The following is a 17,758-nucleotide window of genomic DNA, read 5'->3' as shown; positions in this document are numbered from 1 at the left end:
ACAAATTCAACACAAAATTTGTGCCCTGATCCGTAACTAAGGTATAAGGTACTCCAAATTTAAATATGGTATCCAACTGTACTGTAATGGCCTGCTTACAAGAATATCCACCATTCCTAAGAACCTCAAAAAGTGATCTATGATTTATTCCCAGTGGATGTCCTATTGAAAGGTTCTAAAATATCAAGTCCTCTCGTTTTAACAGGTTTAAGCATCTCTATATCTGTTGTTACAAATGATGGCAATCGAGTTTAGACTTTTTCTGTGCACCTATGTGCACATTCTCCAACAGCCAATAAGCATTCAGTAGTCTTCTCAGTGCTCTCCTGTGAAAGTCGTAGCCAATGCATTAATTAAACATAATCATAGCAAATTAATAGTGAATTTTTAACTCATTTGTTGTGAGCTGTCACGGTGATGATAATCAATAAAATCTGCACAAGCAAGTGAGAGACAATTTTTAGTTTACAAACTTTCTTCAAGCACAGAGTGTGTTTGCGCACTTACCACAACTGTTGCTTCTAACTGGCAACAATGCAATACCTATCTGTGTTTTGAGCTGCGCGAACCACCACCATTTGTGGATTAAACTATAGTAATCTACAAACTGACATGGCCCATAGTAACACAAACCCACTAAAAAGAAGACCTTTAATGAAGAAACAGTTCACACGCCACAATACATTGTACTAGTGCCCCTAGATGGCACTACAGCATGGCTTCATTGCCAGCAAAATTTTGAGGTAACAGCCACTCTGACACAAATGTTACATGCCAGCACCACTTCCTGATGCTAATGTTATGACCAGGGGTCATGTCGTAATCAGAAAGATGGGTGACATTGACATGTGAGGGTGAGGGTGAGGGTGGGTAGCTTAGTTCACACCTCTGAGCATGCGTTATACAGTGTGACCTGTAAATACATTCATTGGTTGAGCAGAATTCACAAAAGTTTAGCTTCCAAATATGCAGGCATTGGGAGGGCGCATGTGCTGCGAAAGAATGAAGACACTCTGTCAGCATGTCGTGATGTTGCTGCCACAGGTCAGTGCCTCAGTTGTGCGCAGTGTTGGAAGCAATGGCACGTGAGTGGGTGCCAGATGGATGACAGTGACACAGATCAGCCACCACCTCAGCACTCTTTGTGATCTCTCCATCTTGGCACATGTGGAGTCTCTCTACTGTGGTACAGGATGCCAGTACTCAAGCAGAGAGGACACGGTCACCCACCATGGATTGACCAAGACTGTAGCAGATGTTCACAAGTCAGCCAGGAAGCTGCGTGGCTGAGCTTGGACTTGTAGGTGCAAAGATGGCAGCTTGTAGATCACGCGTGATGACCCAGATGATTGGGGGCCTGGCTGCTCACCAGTCTCCTCATCCATGATGACCCAGTAGGCAGCAATGGCAGACCATGGCTGTGGTAAGCATCAGGTTTCGCTGCCTCGGTGCTGAAGTCAACAAGCACGTGGCAGACTGATCTATATCGAACAGCTCAGCTCATGATTTCACTGAAACTCATTAGACAGTCATTCTCTCTGGTTCTTCGAGACAGGCAGAACTGCAGAGTGACAGAATATGTCTTGTGCTCTGAAAACTGTGTTATTTGTAGGAACCAAGCCCCCAACCTATGACACAGTGGTTCTGAGTACATGAGTGTATTTGTCCCCATTTACTAAACTGGTTGGCACTCCAGGCCTTGCTGTGGTAATTTCAGTAATGATTTTAAGTCACCTAGCTTGGTCCTTTTGTTACTCTGAGACAGTCAGCAGTTACGCAGTGCCTTGCTAAGCAGTCCACAGTCCACAGGTGTTTGCATTTCACCTGTTCTGATGTCTGCTGCATTGGTGGTATGCCATGTTGATACACTACGTGATTAAAAATATACTGGCACCCCCAAAAAACACATTTTTCATATTAGGTGCATTGTGCTGCCACCTACTGCAAGGTACTCCATATCAGCGACTTCAGTAGTCATTAGACATCTTGAGAGAAATGGGTCACACTGCAGATTTCACAGACTTTGAACATTGTCAGGTGATTGGGTGTCACTTGTGTCATACATCTGTACGTGAGAGATCTACACTCCTAAACATCCCTAGGTTCACTGTTTCCGATTTGATAGTGGAGTGGAATCATGACACAGGAATTCCAAACTGCATCAGGATCTACTGCAAGTACCATGACAATTAGGCGGGAGGTGAGAAAACTTGGATTTCGTGGTCAAGCAGCTGCTCATAAGCCACACATAGCACTGGTAAATGCCAAACGATGCCTCGCTTGGAGTAAGGAGCGTAAACATTGGGCGATTGAACAGTGGAAAAACGTTGTGAGCAGTGACAAATCATGGTACACAATGTGGTGATCTGATAACAGGGTGTGGTATGGCAAATGCCCGGTGAATGTCATCAGCCAGCATGTGTAGTGCCAACAGTAAAATTCGGAGACTGTGGTGTTGTGGTGTGTCTACATCTACATTTATACTCCGCAAGCCACCCAACAGTGTGTGGCGGAGGGCACTTTACGTGCCACTGTCATTACCTCTCTTTCCTGTTCCAGTCGCGTATGGTTCGCGGAAAAAACGACTGCCAGAAAGCATCCGTGTGCACTCAAATCTCTCTAATTTTACATTCGTAATCTCCTCGGGAGGTATAAGTAGGGGGAAGCAATATATTCGGTACCTCATCCAGAAACGCACCCTCTCGAAACCTGGACAGCGAGCTACACCGCGATGCAGAGTGCCCCTCTTGCAGAGTCTGCCACTCGAGTTTGCCAAACATCTCCGTAATGCTATCACGCTTACCAAATAAACCTGTGATGATACGCACCGCTCTTCTTTGGATCTTCTCTATCTCCTCTGTCAACTCGACCTGGTACGGATCCCACACTGATGAACAATACTCAAGTATAGGTCGCACAAGTGTTTTGTAAGCCACCTCCTTTGTTGATGGACTACATTTTCTAAGGACTCTCCCAATGAATCTCAACCTGGTACCCGCCTTACCAACAATTAATTTTATATGATCACCCCACTTCAAATCGTTCCGTACGCACACTCCCAGATATTTTACAGAAGTAACTGCTACCAGTGTTTGTTCCGCTACCATATAATCATACAATAAAGGAACCTTCTTTCTACGTATTCGCAATACATTACATTTGTCTATGTTAAGGGTCAGTTGCCACTCCCTGCACCAAGTGCCTATCCGCTGCAGATCTTCCTGCATTTCGCTGCAATTTTCTAATGCTGCAACTTCTCTGTAAACTACAGCACCATCTGCGAAAAGCTGCATCAAACTTCCGACACTATCTACTAGGTCATTTACATATTTTGTGAAAAGCAATGGTCCCATAACACTCCCCTGTGGCATGCCAGAGGTTACTTTAATGTCTGTAGATGTCTCTCCATTAAGAACAACATGCTGTGTTCTGTTTGCTAAAAACTCTTCAATCCAGCCACACAGCTGATCATATATTCTGTAGGCTCTTACTTTGTTTATCAGACGACATCAGACTGTATCGAACGCCTTCCGGAAGTCAAGGGAAATGGCACCTACCTGCGAGCCTGTATCTAATATTTTCTGGGTCTCATGAACAAATAAAGCGAGTCGGGTCTCACACGATCGCTGTTTCCAGAATCCATGTTGAGTCCTACAGAGTAGATTCTGGGTTTCCAGAAATGACATGATATGCGAGCAAAAAACATGTTCTAAAATTCTACAACAGATTGATGTTAGAGATATAGGCCTATAGCTTTGCGCATCTGCTCGACGAGCCTTCTTGAAAACTGGAACTACCTGTGCTCTTTTCCAATCATTTGGAACCTTCCGTTCCTCTAGACACTTGCGGTACACGGCTGATAGAAGGGGGGCAAGTTCTTTCGCATACTCTGTGTAGAAATTAAATTGCTATCCCGTCAGGTCCAGTGGACTTTACTCTGTTGAGTGATTTCAGTTGCTTTTCTATTCCTTGGACACTTATTTCAATGTCAGCCATTTTTTCATTCATGCGAAGATTTAGAGAAGGAACTGCAGTGCGGTCTTCCTCTGTGAAACAGCTTTGGAGAAGGGTGTTTAGTATTTCAACTTTATGCATGTCATCCTCTGTTTCAATGCCATCATCATCCCAGTGTCTGGATATGCTGTTTCGATCCACTTACTGATTTAATGTAACACCAGAACTTCCGAGGATTTTCTGTCAAGTTGGTACGTAGAATTTTACTTTCGAATTTACTGAATGCTTCATGCATAGCCCTCCTTACGCTAACTTTGACATCGTTTAGCTTCTGTTTGTCTGAGAGGTTTTGGCTGTGTTTAAATTTGCAGTGAAGCTCTCTTTGCTTTCACAGTAGTTTCCTAACTTTGTTGTTGAACCATGGTGGGTTTTTCCCGTCCCTCACAGTTTTACTCGGCACGTACCTGTCTAAAACGCATTTTATGATTGCCTTGAACTTTTTCCATAAACACTCAACACTGTCAGTGTCAGGTCAGAAATTTTCGTTTTGATCTGTTAGGTTGTCTGAAATCTGCCCCCCTATTACTCTTGCTAAACAGATAAACCTTCCTCCCTTTTTTTATATATTCCTATTTACTTTGTGTGGTCGCGTTTTTCAAGGAGGGGGCTTGCACCCATTGTTTTGCATGGCACTATCACAGCACAGGCCTACATTGATGTTTTAAGCACCTCCTTGCTTTTAACTGTTGAAGAGCAATTCAGAGATGGCGACTGCATCTTTCAACATGATCGAGCACTTGTTCATAATGCACCGTCTGTGGCGGAGTGGTTACACGACGATAACATCCCTGTAATGGACTGGCCTGCACAGAGTCATGACCTGAATCCTATAAAACAACTTTGGGATATTTTGGAATGCCGACTTCGTGCCAGGCATCACCGACCGACATCAATACCTCTCCTCAGTGCAGCATTCCGTGAAGAATGGGCTGCCATTCCCAAGAAACCTTCCAGGACCTGATTGAAAGTATGCCTGCGAGAGTGAAAGCTGTAATCAAGGCTAAGGGTGGGCCAATCCGGTACTGAATTCCAGCATTATCGATGGGTGGCACCACAAACTTTTAAGTCATTATCAGCCAGGTGTCCAGGTACTTTTGATTACATAGTGTATCACAATTGGCACATCAGTTCAGTTCTAAACTACTTCATTCCCAGCTCACCTGGAGGAACTCTAATAAAAATTTTGCACCCACACAATAAAATTATTCTGCTCTGCAGCAACATGTTTGCATACCATTACACCTGTTAATTAAGAAATGTAAAGGAAAAAATTAATGATTGTATACATACTTATGTATAAATTTTTTTCATGTACGAGGTGCATTCAAGTTCTAAGGCCTCCAATTTTTTTTTTCTCCGGACTGGAAAGAGACAGAAACATGCGCATTGTTTTAAAATGAGGCCCCATTCATTGTCAATACGTCCCAGAGATGGCAGCACCGTACGGCAGATGGAATTTTACCGCCAGCGGCGAGAATGAGAACTGTTTTAAATACTTAAAATGGCGACGTTTTCCTTACTTGAACAGCGTGCAATCATTCGTTTTCTGAATTTGCGTGATGTGAAACCAATTGAAATTCATTGACAGTTGAAGGAGACATGTGGTGATGGAGTTATGGATGTGTCGAAAGTGCGTTCGTGGACACGACAGTTTAATGAAGGCAGAACATCGTGTGACAACAAACTGAAACAACCTCGGGTTCGCACAAGCCGGTCTGACAACATGATCGAGAAAGTGGAGAGAATTGTTTTGGGGGATCGCCGAATGACTGTTGAACAGATCGCCTCCAGAGTTGGCATTTCTGTGGGTTCTGTGCACACAATCCTGCATGACGACCTGAAAATGCAAATAGTGTCATCCAGGTGGGTGCCACGAATGCTGACGGACGACCACATGGCTGCCCATGTGGCATGTTGCCAAGCAATGTTGACGCACAACGACAGCATGAATGGGACTTTCCTTTCATTGGTTGTGACAATGGATGAGACGTGGATGCCATTTTTCAATCCAGAAACAAAGCGCCAGTCAGCTCAATGCAAGCACACAGATTCACCGCCACCAAAAAAATTTCGGGTAACCGCCAGTGCTGAAAAAATGGTGTCCATATTCTGGGACAGCGAGGGCGTAATCCTTACCCATTGTGTTCCAAAGGGCACTACGGTAACAGGTGCATCCTACGAAAATGTTTTGAAGAACAAATTCCTTCCTGCACTGCAACAAAAACGTCTGGGAAGGGCTGCGCGTGTGCTGTTTCACCAAGACAATGCACCCGCACATCGAGCTAACGTTACGCAACAGTTTTTTAGTGATAACTTTGAAGTGATTCCTCATGCTCCCTACTCGCCTGCCCTGGCTCCTAGTGACTTTTGGCTTTTTCCAACAATGAAAGACACACTCCGTGGCCGCACATTCACCAGCCGTGCTGCTATTGCCTCAACGATTTTCCAGTGGTCAAAACAGACTCCTAAAGAAGCCTTCACCGCTGCCATGGAATCATGGCGTCAGCGTTGTGAAAAATGTGTACGTCTGCAGGGCGATTACGTCGAGAAGTAACGCCAGTTTCATCGATTTCGGGTGAGTAGTTAATTAGAAAAAAAATCTGTGGCCTTAGAACTTGAATGCACCTCGTATTAAAGGTATTTCGTTTTTCCTCGGGTGCAGTATTACACCTCTCTTGTCAGTGACTTCACTAATTCACATTCCACTCTAGGTGTGTGGTTTTCCATTTTTTTTGCTGTAACTTGGTTTCATAATTTTAAGTTATAGCTGAAAGAATAAATTGCTCACTAGAACTGTTTGAACCTCGAATTCCTGGATGATTAACAGGAATAACAAAAATCTAAATAGGGACGTCTAGACTTCCTCGAATTCCTGGATGATTAACAGGAATAACAAAAATCTAAATAGGGACGTCTAGACTTGAATTTGCAACTGGAAATGGTGTTTTGAAGGTAACACAATACAACAAATAATGACATGGTGTGTAAAGAAGACATTAAGTGAATGATAGAAATAGAGTCAACCTTGATATAAAGTACAGAAAGAGAACAGCTAGAATGACATTCATGGTAACAGAACACCTGAAATAATGAGAGCATGAAGACCTCTTAGGAAGGCAGAAAGGGGATACTGTATTTTATGGACTGTAAGATGTACTTTTTTCTTCAAAAAATTGCCTCCAAAACTGAGGTGCATCTTATACTCTACATTAATATCAAAATGTCCTGTGTTTGATTTAAAATTCCCACTAGTCTTAAAAACAGCCATATTTTGATGCCATGGGAAACCTATCTGTACCTGCCAACACTGGATTCAACAAGCAGCACCAATGCTATTTTCTGTATATTCCTCCTGTCTTAACATTACACGCAAATATGATAATTTATATTAATTGGCTATATAAGTGACTGTACATAGGTGGGTACATTAGAATGTCAATGGCAAGTCTCGAACTAACAATATCCGAAATGCAATTACAACATAACTTGTCATAAAACTGGGCAATCCAGTAGAGATAGAGTTTGTCATCTGTGAAGAGATGAAGGCTTGCAATCTGTGCTGAAGCATTTGTCTAATCAGAGTACTACTACTGGAGTGAACTGAAGAGAGGACACCTTGATATGCTGTACAATTAGCCAGGTACAATTGTCAATGATTAAATCATTAACGATTTTCCGGCTTGAACTGCATATGATATGTAACAGTGACCTAAGGCAGTACAGAATCATATATTTGTTGATTATTGTCATTCAACTGCTTCTATAGTGTGGCAGGCACATTCAAACTTGGGCACAACCAAACTGAAGAGATGAGTAAATACCAGTTAGTGTGCTTAGTCTACTAACAAGCCTATTACGCCCAGATATAGCTTTGACTTAACACCAAGGGCTCCTGAGCAAGGAATGAATTTACACACTATTCATGATGCTGGAAATGGAAAGAACGCGAAAGGAGTCCAGAAGAGAGGAGGAGGGAGTAAGAGAGCACAGTGCCACACAACACTGCTCCATTGTCCATTGTTATACTGCACTGGTCATTCAAAGAGTGATCCTCTCCCCACAAGTGTTTTTGCTGTTATACTTATCATTTACATGCCGTACACTAATTGGAAGTTCTGCAAGTTCACTTAATTTGCATGCCTCTTTCCTGGCATTTCAATTTATACAAACAATTGTGCGTACGACGTTTTACCATCACATCAGCTTGCCTAACAGGAGAAATTACAAAATGGATGGATTTCTTAAAAGACTGTACCTATGTTAAGCTACAGTGAAATTTATGAAACATGTGAAATAGTGCAGAGGTTAAGACAACTGGATTAATATACATTTTATTTTACATGGATACTTAGTACTTAGATTTAGACCCTAAATATCATTTAAGGAGGAGGCTGCTTTTGTAACGCACAAAAAACATTTTTTAAAAGCCCATCATATATAATATTTATTCGAATACAAAGAGTTACATGGATGGCACTTATGACTACAGTGGCAGCAGCAGCAGCAGCAGTAACACTGAATGAAGTAGTCATTTACATCACTCTTCGCAAAAGGAACAGTTTGTTGACATTGTGAGGGCAGCAACAATGTCTTCACTATTCATTCTTCTTAATGCCTACTATTCTTTCAATATCAAGAACTTTTCTCTTTACTTTCTGACTGATAGCTAAAACACTGTCTTTGATCTTATTTTGTGCAACATCTAAGTTGTGTTTACGTGTAGCTAAATCAGTTCTCTCCTTTTTCAGTTGAGATATTTCGGCAAATGTTCTCACCTGTGGATTACAAAATAAGAATGGCTTTTAATAATACTGCACTTAAAAAACAGAACACAACAAAAATTAAAACATGAAAATACGTAAAAAAATAAAACATATGTAATGAAACATAAAAACTAGACTATTAGCACCACATCCAAATTTTAAAAAATCATTTGTGTGTTCATCCCTTCTAATTTGAGCTTTCTTCACTGAGTGGTAACACTAGCAAGCATCAAAGCAAAGTGCAGATAATTCATATCTAGCTTCCAGAGGCAAATAGCAAGTACAAAGTCTGTTTCTAGACAAAGTTCTTTATTACCACCACGTCACTTTTTCACTCCTCCGGGTTAGTTTCTGCGGGGAGGGGGGACAAAGCAACCTTCTGTCTGATGCCATTCAGCACTCATTGACCAATTCTAAATTTACCGAAGCAAATAGAGGTAAGTTAAAACAATTCCATACATCAATTAGAATACAGTATTTAACATCATTTTCTTATGCGTCTATGGAAACATGAAAAAAATAATACAATTCCTACTTAGTGTCTACCAGCCTCCTGCCCACCCTTTCTAAGAAAAGTAGTTTTTACTCTATTCATCCTTATTAGGTGACCAAAATAAATTAATATATGACAACAATTGCAGCACACTGATCCACTGATATTTAACCCAGCTCTTACTTATAGAATCTATTGGACATTGATTTCCTTTTCTTTTTTCAGTAGTGGTTCAGAGGTGAGCGCCCACTCTTACAGCCAACAGTAGTGACATAACACTTGGGGGGGTTGGGGGGGGGGGAGGGTGAGGGTATTCTTGTATCAATGACGAGGTAATTTGGTTAATAAAGTATCAGATGTATAAATAAAAAAAGGCAAAAGGCAGCATCTGAAACCTGAAACAAACAGCTCCATTGGGGTGTTTGCATTGTGTATCCTGTGTTGTAAAGAATACAGTAGGAGTATCTTCATTAATCCATTGTGCTGAGAGCTATTTGTTCATTACAAACATTGACCTTGCTTCAAACATAATAAAGATATGAAAAATCTACTTCTCAAGCATCAGCAGAATGATATAAAGATAAAAGGAACTAACACAGGCACTAGCTTATAATATAACACTTTAATTTGTCCAGAAAAAGTAGATAAAGGTTACAAGAGTGGCCTTTTAAGTAAAGAGAAAAAATGTAGAAACATTTTTATTGCTTCTCAAGATATTGCACTTTAAAAATTATTGAGTAAGGTTGAGTGAAGTGGTCAGGGTGTGAAAAGTTGCCCTGAACAGTGCTGCTGCCTGCCCAGAATTGGTCAAACTACTACTAATACACACAATCCTAGTTGTCAGTGAGTTTGATAGAATATGGATGTTCCATAATTTTTTAGCTAAAACTTTTCTGATTTTCAGTTGCTTGATGTATGGGAAGTCATTAGTATTGTTGCATCCTAGAATCATATTCCAGGTAGATATTAAAATTTGCTAACATTTTCCCTGTACAGTGCCAGAGCCAGAGAGGAAATCAAGACAGGTAAATGCACAATGCCTACATGAGAAAGCTAACCCGGAAGAACAACCAATATTAACCTGGAAGAACAACCAATATTGCATGTAGTACGGGCACAGCACCAAGTCAATTGCCTGCATTTCACCTGAGCCACACGACCAAGATGCCGATGCATCAGAATGAACAATCTCAATGAGAAGAGAACATAACGTCATTCTAGTGACCATGCACGATGAAGCAACAATGCCTAAGTCTGATGCAATAATGGCTTTGCAGCACACTGACACTGTAGAAATAAACAGGCTGAAGGCCTGAAAGAAAGAGTTGTGACACTGCAGCATGATGCAGAGTGCTGACAAGCTCAGAAAACTGGGGCACATTCTGTCATCGGTGCTGAAGGGTAATGTCAGTGGCATAGCCCAACAAGTACAAATATCCTGACTTGTACAGCTAGAACCTCAGTCTTGCAGCTAACCAGTTCAGAAGTGGGCACTGTGATGCTCCATCCACAGCCTACTGAAACGACTACTACCTATAATGCCACCACCAACTATAGCTGATGGGGTCTGCTGTCAAGAGCTGCTGCAACCTCATCCTGACTTTCACTGATGGAAAGACTTTGGTGCCTTCCAACGTTACGCCGCTGCAGGCCTCACTGTTGTTCCCTGGTGAGCTGATCTACCACCATGGTAGGGCTTTGTAACCATTATAGAAAAATTTGTAATGGATTCTGCCCAGATAGCCATGCCTTTGAACCATTTATTAAGAAAAGGAGCAAACTCTGAATGGCCTACTGACTGCCTGACAGCATCTGACACCTTGAAATAGGCACTGTCATCGGATTCAGTTTTACTATTTACCAACTTTGAAAATGAATTCATTCTGACCTGTGATGCAAGCACTGTGACAGTGGGATGCATTCTCAGCCAGAGTATCGATAAAAAGAAACGTCCAGTAGCATACCCATCCAGACAACTGAACGAAACTAAGAGAAATTATTCCACTACAGAGAAGAAAATGTTAGCAGTTACCTATGGCAATTCTTACTTCGATTGTTATTTGAAAGATCTAAAGATCTAAAGTTTGAAAGTAGTGATGGATCACAATGTATTAAAGTGGTAGTTAGGTTTCAAAGGTCCTCCCAATAGGTTAACAAGATGGGCACTGAAGTTAAATGAATGTGATAAAAGGAAGGTGCACAAACCAGGACAAAGCATATATATTAAAACTTGTTGGTCTTTTACCTGGAGAGCGCGACAGCCAGAGTGGAAGTCAAGGAAGGCAAGTGTACAATACCTCCGTTGGAACGCTACTGCAGAAGAACAGCTGATATTGTTTATAGTATGGGCACACTGCAGAGTCAATTGACACACTAACATCAGTCTGGTGACCATGCACAACGAAGCAACAATAATTGGATACAATAATGGCTTTACAGCATACTGTTGCTGCAAAAATAAATATCTTCATTGGTGTTGCCCGACAGGTAAAAATTCCTGGACTTGTACAGTTAGATCCTCAGTATTGCAGCCAATCAATTGTGAGATTGAACGTGTTTCTACTTGGATGACTACAACCTAAGATGCCTCTGCCAACCAGATCTGAATGGCTCTGCTGCTGCCTCATCCTGACCTTCACTGATGGGAAGACTTTGGTGCCTTCCAGCGTCATGCCCTGATGGTTTCTGTCAAGCTGATCAACCACCATCGTTCCTGGGAAGTTCAGTAATTGTTGCCACACTGACTGCAGCTATTATCAGACTCCAGCGTCATGGACCATTCTTTTGCAGAGAGGCCATGACATGATTCTTCATGACTACAACTACACACTGCAGAGCTGATGGGCATCTTTCCTGGCCATTGTCTCTGCATGCACTAGAATGTCGTGGAAATCTATTAGCAGAGCTGCTGTGTTTGCAGTGTTACAGGTGACAATCTTTCATGACATAGCAACTACTGTGTGAGCTGCTGCTGCCGTGCTGACACTGTGGGGTGAGCTCGTGTCAGCAAATATTGGCTGGTTCACCTGGCTATCAGCAATTTGTGGAAGATAATGCTTTACTTGGCAGTAATGTTTTAGTAATGCCTTTGAGCATCTAACATATCCTCACCACTGTGTTACACATGACTATCACCATGACTAAAGGCTCTTGTACTGGTCATCTGTAATATTATTCTTAGCTCACCTATACTTAAAGAAATACTTTTTTTTTTTTTTTTTTTAAACACCATCTTTTGGCCTACAAATTTTGTTCCTTGTCATTTCTTTCTGTTTGATAGTTTCATCTGTGAAATACTAATGCTGAGGTGGCATCTGATAGGCAAAAGGGGCTACACTCCTAGCCAGGAAAAGGGCCCGAGGTGTTTACTCCAATAAGAGTTAGCTATTTCCAAACCTTCCACAATACTACCGATCAGACTGGTTTCTATATCTGTTTTACACACAAAGCTACTTTTCATCACTAAATCCCTTTGTAACAACTTTGAATTAATGTTATTTAAAACCATCTCTCTTCTGTTGTATTTGATTTAATAAACAATCTGATTAAAAATTGTGTGCTGCAGCCATCTGATATTGTTTCAGATACCAGACCACCAAGATGCCTAGACTTATGTCTGGAAATCAGAACAACAAACATGGGATCCTGTTACAATGGAACTGGCTGCATTCTCTTCTTAGGATGGAAAAGTGATCGCTATGTAAACCTTCACAAAAATGCATTTAGAGTGCCTTTATATTATTTTCTTTTTAACTGAAGAATATTTGATTTGATACCTTCTAATCCATAAATTCAAACTGTGCAAGTGAAATATTATGTCCATAACCATGGTTTGGTGAAAATTCAATTTCCCTAAGAATGGCCACTTTACTTCACCTTCCCCTACAATTCTACATGCATTTGAACCCAGGACTGGGCTGGGGATGTTGTCTGAATCAAGAGTGCACCGCTTATCTTGGACAGTGCTGTCACTTCCCCAAACTTATTCTCAAGATGTTCAACATAAAACTGAGGATTCATAGGTAGAAAGGAGTCCCCCTCCATTCTGCTACATACTAAATACTGAGGCGAATATGGCTCTCTACTTTCAGTAGCCCTATGTTCCTCCCATGGTGTAGCAGTGGAGGGAAATGATTTAGAGTCATATCTGTCAGCATTGCTCTCGATCTCGCCCTTCTTGGAGACTGCTGGCACCGTACAGTCACCAGCAAGAGATGACTTAGTCCGCTTCATTGCAGGTCATCCACCCTCATGCCACCCACTCCGATCAGGGGCTCTCTGACAGGCACCACCCAGCTACAGCAAAGGCCACCTGGCATGAAGGCTGTTGCCAGGAGTCCTGATGCTCCAGGAAGACAAGTATCTACTCCTTGGCATACATGGGGAGTTTACAGCTCAGGCATCAGCACTGCGATCCCTGTGTTGTCAGGGGGCACATAACGGCCTCACCACAACAGACTGGCTACCATGCTGGATACTGGGTGCAGAGAAATCCAATGCTGTCATGGGGGGCAAAAGCGGACAGGAGACAACAGAAGAAGATGACATACCCCAGAAAGTGTTCTTGCCAAAATAGTTGAATTGCAGGTGAAGATGCATCATCATGACAAGAGGTCCAGAAGATTGAATCTAAGGGCACTATCGATAACTTGTGCACCACATAAGGCATCCTTCCCCTTATGGCCCGCTTTTCTGTAGAATTTGGAAAGTGGCAGGTCAAACCACAAAATGGGACCAGAACTTATAGGACCAAAAAGTGTGAGACTCCGTTTAGTCACCTCTTGTAACAAGCAGGGATACCTAGGGCCTATTCTAACTCCCGGACCTGCAGGAGGAGGGGGGAGTACTTTGATAGATAAGTCAATGTAGTTCCTGGCCAGGCTAGTAATAAATTTGGGGTATTAATGCAAGTCTTTTAAGCAAAGCTGGATGTGCTAAGTACGTAAATATTCAAACAATGCTATTTTACTGACATGAGAATGACTGCGAAATCTTCAAGCTACAAAATCCTGTAATTCCATGTAATGTTGTGAAATAAACCACCACAATATCAATACCAGTTGTTACAAAATCTTGCATCATTTCATTCATGAACGAGTGAAAAATATTGAATCAGTGCTTACATAAGTAGACATTTGTAATAACAGTAAAAGTAAAATGTAATTTGGAAATCCTGTGGGGACATGGTCTTGTGACTCTACTAAAACTTTAATGATTTATTAATTTACTGATTGTGTCAATCCAATAATAGGTTTCTAGATTAAGGTTATTGCAGTATAATTTATTTTCTTGTATAATAGGAATTTGTAGGTTTGATTTATTAAATGGTGACAACTGGTATGGGTCAGTACTATCCCCACAGAGTGATAAACTGATATGGTGCTTGTACAAAGAGAACTTAACATCGTTTTGAATATTCTGAATGATAATGTCTGCTAGCTGTCAGATTCATCCACTACAACCCCACCAGAGTGACACCATTCCAGAAATCCAGCAGGACCTCTAGTATCTCTTCAAATCCTTAGGGACAACCCAGAACTTCTCCCAAGAGTTAAGAGTCAGTGTCTCTCTCTGTCTCCCCACCCTCCAACCCCTCTCACCCCAACCACTCCCTGCACTCCTACCCTCTCCATGCTCCCTCAGGTCCATAAACACAACCACTTAGGACATGCCATTTAGGCCGGTTACAGTCCCCCATTCAGAGAATATCTGCTCTCTTAGATCAACACCTTAAGCCTATTAGCTGCAATCTACTCTCCTCTATAAAAGATACCAACCATTCCTCCACCGGCTCTCCAAAGTTTCTGCTCCTTTACCACACGGTGCCCTGATCACCACTGTTGATGCCACCTGCCTTCCACTAATGTCCCTAATAACCACGGCCTAGCTACTATTGAACATTACTTTTCCCAACACCCAATTGATTCCAAATCTACAGCCTCCTTACTGGTCACCATGACAAACTATATCCTTACCCAAATTACTTTTCCTTTGAAGGCATCACCTACAAACAAATCCAGGGTACAGCAAGGGGCCTCCACATGGCACCATCCTTTGCCAACCTATTCATGGGCCATCTAAAGGAATGCTTTCAAACCACCAAGAACACCAAACCCCACACCTGGTTCAGATTTATTGATGATTTCTTTGTGACCTGGATTAAGAGTGAGGACACACCATCCACAGTCCTCCAGAACCTCACCACCTTCTCACCCATTCACTACACCTAATCCTCCTCAACCCAACAAGCCACCTTCCTTGATGTTGATCTCCACCTCAAAGATGCTACATCAGTACCTCCACCCATATCAAACCTACCAAACCACAAGCAACACCTCCACATCAATAGCTGCCTCCCATTCCATACCAAGAAGTCCCTTCCATACAGCCCATCCAACCATGGCCGTTCCATCTGTAGTGACAAGCAATCCTTCTCCAAATATATCAAGGATCTCACTGAGGCCTACGCAGACTGTAATTATGCTCCCAACCTCGTACAGAAACATATCTCCCATGCCTTATTTCTCTGGTCACCCACCACTTTACGAATCTCACCTTCCAGCCACAGAGGAGCATTCCCCACCTGACTCAGTACCATCCAGGAATGGAGCATCTGAACCACATTCTTCACTAGGGTTTTGACTACCTCTTGTCGTGCCCTTAAATGAGAAATGTCCAACCCACTAACCTCCCCACCCCAGCCACAGTGGTATTCCATCACCCACCAAAACTACACAATATCCTTGTCTATTCCTACACAACAACCCCTGCTCCGAACATCTAGCCTCATGTCTCCTATCCCTGTAACAGACCTAGATGCAACACCTGTCCCATACACCCTCTCACCACCATCTACGCAGTCTGGTCACAAGCATCACATATCCTATCAAAGCCAGGGTTACCTGTGAAACCAGTCACATGTTCTACGAGCTAAGCTGCAACCACTGTGCATCGTTCTATGTGAGATTGACAACCAAAAAGCTGTCTGTCCGCTTGAATGGCCACGGACAAACTGTGGCTGAGAAACAGTTGGACCAACCCATGTCTAAGCAAGCTGCCCAACACAATGTTCTTCATTTTAATGACTGCTTCACACCCTGTGCCATCTGAATCCTTCCTACCAACACCAGCTTTTCTGAATTGCGCACATGGGAACTCTTCCTGCAATATATCCTGCATTCACTTAACCTTTCTGGCCTCAACTTCTATTAGTCATTGTCCTTCACCCACTTATCCCCTTTCCTTCTCCCAGTCCACAGCCTTCTATTCTGCAAGTGCACCAACAGTGTTTACTTCTCTCCTCCTCCACTCCACTCCCTCCCCTCTCCTCCCCCGCTCTCCATCTAACCTCCTGACTGCACCTAACTGCCCTACCCTCTCTCTACCTCGTCCCTATATGCTCCCATGAACAGCACTTTACCATCCCCCACCCACACCCTGCCCCCCCCCCCTTGCCATCCCTGCCCCAGCCTCTTCCTTACCCCCACAACCCAGACTGCCTCTTCCATCACGTGCAGTCGCTTGCAGTCCGGCCCGGCAGCCAGAGACACTGGTCATGTGCATGTGAGCTGCATTTGTGTGAATGTGTTGTCTATTTCAGAAGAAAGCCTTCTAGCTGCAAAAGTTTACACGTTTAGTAGTCTTTTTTTTGTGCCTATCTGTGACCCTCATCTACACTATATGGTGAGTAGTATAATATTGACATTTCATTGAGTAACATCATCTAGTTACAGGTACATTCAAAACCTGTTTCCGCAGCTCTGTCCAAGTTGTACCAGTGTCCAAATAGCTTCTAGTCTAGGTACTTTATGATTTTGCAACACTATGAATTTAACATTTTTGTAACTACCAAACATCAATTAAATATTTTAGGCAAAAGTGTAAAATAAATCAGTTATATAAATACAATACGGTGCTGTCATTGAAAAGTGAATATAACTTTTTTCGTAGTGTAAGCAGATGATTGTGGTTTGGTCACTGAAAGGCTAACAGAACTTTGTATTGTGATAAGTGGAGGATTGTAAGAGAGCAGGTGCGACAGATCCCAGAAAGTAGAACTGGCTGCATACAGTGCACCTTAAGTTTCCGTGTAGAGAAGAGATAATGATTTGGTATCACACTATATATATAATTGCTGTATAATCTAGCATACACCAAACAATATCCAAAATATCAGAAGTACATTCCCTGTACAGAAAAAACAACCACGACCTTATCACAATCCATTTGGCTTATAGCTCAATATAAATATTACAAAAAAATTATGTTTGCAGACTTAAGGTGGCTCATCCTAACTACATACCAAACATTACCATCTACATCTAAATCTAAATCTACATGGATACTCCACAAGTCACACTTAAGTGCCTGGCAGAGGGTTCATCAAACCACCTGCACAATAATTCTCTATTATTCCAATTAGAAATTCTTAACAAAGAGCACTACATGGGGATCTGCATTCACAATACAATTAATCAGTGAAACAGTA

The 17,758-nt window shown here is 42.1% G+C and overlaps 1 protein-coding gene across 2 annotated transcripts in view; it reads right to left on the bottom strand.

Annotated features, from left to right (window-relative positions):
* Positions 1-8,436: 8,436 nt before the first annotated feature.
* Positions 8,437-17,758, bottom strand: part of LOC126146479 (uncharacterized) — a 35,804-nt gene continuing 26,482 nt past the window's right edge. For both annotated transcript variants that reach the window (XM_049915624.1, XM_049915623.1), the window contains one exon: positions 8,437-8,789. In XM_049915624.1, coding sequence (XP_049771581.1) covers positions 8,610-8,789 — 180 coding nt within the window. In that variant the 3' untranslated portion in view covers positions 8,437-8,609. The remainder of the gene's footprint in view (positions 8,790-17,758) is intronic.

The sequence above is a fragment of the Schistocerca cancellata genome, chromosome 2, assembly GCF_023864275.1.
Source record: "Schistocerca cancellata isolate TAMUIC-IGC-003103 chromosome 2, iqSchCanc2.1, whole genome shotgun sequence".
In the NCBI taxonomy this organism is placed as follows: domain Eukaryota; kingdom Metazoa; phylum Arthropoda; class Insecta; order Orthoptera; family Acrididae; genus Schistocerca; species Schistocerca cancellata.
The sequence above is the reverse complement of the archived record's forward strand: the minus strand, read 5'-3'. Positions and strand labels throughout refer to the sequence as shown.